Below are 2500 nucleotides of genomic sequence, written 5' to 3' on the forward strand. Positions count from 1 at the left end.
CTTTTACCTTAACCAAGTACTTATGGGTTGTCTAAACTAGCTAGCATATACCAAGAAACCCTAACTTCTTCCTTTAAAATGTGCTTTTAGAAAGGAATAATGAAGTCTTTAAATAAGATCACAAACATAGTCCTATACAACCTTCCTAGGCAAATTAAATACATTGTAACAAAATAAAGACTTAGGATTATCACCATATGATTATTGTTCTGGGATAATATCTTTGGCAAAAGACATATAATGGCCCTACATTAAAGGCTCTTCTAGCAGAGTAACACTTCAAAATATATTTCCTTCATATCTTGTGTACTTCAAAATCAGAGACATTAATAGTGCTTACAATCACCAAGGACTGGGAAGGAACATGTTTATAACAAAGTACAATAATACTGACCACAACATCAACAGTATGGAACTTGTGGCATTCAAGGTCTGGCATAAGAACATAATACTCTGTTTCAAAATTAACTGCCTCTATGTCTCCTCTCACAGCACTTATGATCCTCTTGCGATTTTTTTCTCTCTCAGCTGGTGTGTTATGCCAAATCTAAAAATCAATTATTTGTGAGCTTTCAACCAGTGGGTACTATTTAACAAATATAGAATGATCAGAGTATAGCAGTATAGTCAAAGAATATACAAGAACTATCCTTGAGGGTTTACATTATATACCATACTTGCCTTAAAGTCTGGCAATCTCAGAATTCTTTTAATGTGTACCTTAGCAGGACACCCCATTTTCTTAGTGTCGTACATTCTATTTCTTCTTTTTATAACAGCAATTTCTTCTTCCTGTGTGAGAAAAAATCTGAACACTTCTGGCTAAACATTACCAAACTAACTTTCATAAAAATCCAGAGATGCATCAAAAACCTGTTGAATGTATGATGATAATGATGTAGCTAAGTGTTGTGTATCAAATGGTTATGTATGTCCAAGATCATAAAAGTATATGATGTAGATTTCAAACAAGAAATACTAATCATCCTCATATGTGTAAATTATAATTTGCAAAATATCTACTGTCCAACTCTCCAGTGTAACATGGGTTCTTAAGGCTTTTTATCTTACAAAGCATACATTAATTCATTCATACATACTTCCAACTTCCATTCAGATGCAATCATAAGTCTGTTTAAATATAGATTTACTTAAACAAGACTCATTACCTCTATCCTATCCCTTCGAGCAGCATATCTCCTCTTGTTCCAAATTCCAGTATCCATTCCTAGGTGGCACTCCATGACATATGTACCAGCCTCAATGAAGGGAACACCTGTGTACTCTACAGGGACAGGGTCATATCCTCGTCCCTTTGTACCTAAAGTGATGCAGTACCGGATGTGTTTTCTTCCCTCTCTCACAAATGCCTTTAGCTCATGACCTATGAAAATACAATAACAATGATGAAGATGACAAAAACTACTGTATATAATACATGCATAAGAATAGAAAGTATGTCCACAAATGATGACTTCAGGCACAGGAAGTCTTCTTACCATCTTTATCGAAGACTCCTTCCTTTCGATGACCAATATAATGCATGCCAGTGGCTTTCTCTTCTTCTCTAATGTAGTGAAGAGCCTCTTGGAATGTACATAAAGTTTGCAAAGAACCATGCTGCTTAACTCTAAGATTAAGGTGTTTCTTGTCTTCTGATTCATAAAAAGGCTGTTTTTGCACTGGAAGCAGGTCATGCTGAAAACAATTCTTACTGTCTTCCTCTGTGCTGGGTATCTCAACCTTGACCCTCATTCTATATTGTTCTTGCACAGCACTTCTTCTTGCTAAGGCATGTTTTCTGTGCTTTCCCCTGGTTGACTCCCTGTTGTGGTTGGCTTTCTGTTCAGGAATAAATCATCTGTGTAATCTTTATTCTCAAGCATGATCATCCTTAATCCTTGAACAAGGGCTTATAACTTGTAAAACAATAGTAATACTAGCTGTAACAGACTTCAGTCAAGAAAAAGAAAAACTGTTTCAGCAGTAAAATATGAATGATGTGTCACATACAGAACACACTATGCAGTAACATTATTAACCCAAAGCCAACAGGCATGGCATGTACATACATGCCATGGCTACTGTGAGTTTACCTTATTAATTGTTTTTACACAGAGATGGCTACACTTGTACTAATTCACCAATGAGCCAATTACAAGTACTGCCTGTCTCACCTGTTTTCTTGATTTTTTAAAATATTTTACATTACCTTATATTGCTGTCATTAATGACTATAACATTATAGTAATTATAATGTCTATAATAAATATAACACCATCAATATTCATAGCATTAGTAAAATAAAGTTTTCCCGCCAATGCAAGGAAAAGTGGAATCAGATAAGGTTACAAGGTCTACTAATTGACTCCTTTGTGGCTAAACACTAGCAGAGCCATCTATGTGTAAAGGTATTTCACAAAAAAAATTAAATAAGCACAGCATTTTTCCCGATGGCATTGATTTAAAAACTCTCAAGACTTAGATTAGGCATCAAGTA

General features: G+C 35.0%; 1 protein-coding gene across 3 annotated transcripts in view; it reads right to left on the bottom strand.

Moving 5' to 3' along the window:
* LOC125043152 overlaps window positions 1–2500 on the bottom strand; it is a 25414-nt gene that overhangs the window by 8745 nt on the left and 14169 nt on the right. For all 3 annotated transcript variants that reach the window (XR_007116395.1, XR_007116396.1, XM_047639127.1), the window contains exons 10-13: window positions 1500–1842; window positions 1170–1384; window positions 682–792; window positions 395–547 (exon numbers count right to left, since the gene is read on the bottom strand). Coding sequence is in view for 1 of the 3 variants with exons in the window: in XM_047639127.1 (XP_047495083.1) it covers window positions 395–547; window positions 682–792; window positions 1170–1384; window positions 1500–1842 (822 nt within the window). In the remaining 2 variants the exon portion in view is untranslated. The remainder of the gene's footprint in view (window positions 1–394; window positions 548–681; window positions 793–1169; window positions 1385–1499; window positions 1843–2500) is intronic.

This window comes from Penaeus chinensis, chromosome 33 (assembly GCF_019202785.1).
Source record: "Penaeus chinensis breed Huanghai No. 1 chromosome 33, ASM1920278v2, whole genome shotgun sequence".
NCBI lineage: Eukaryota > Metazoa > Arthropoda > Malacostraca > Decapoda > Penaeidae > Penaeus > Penaeus chinensis.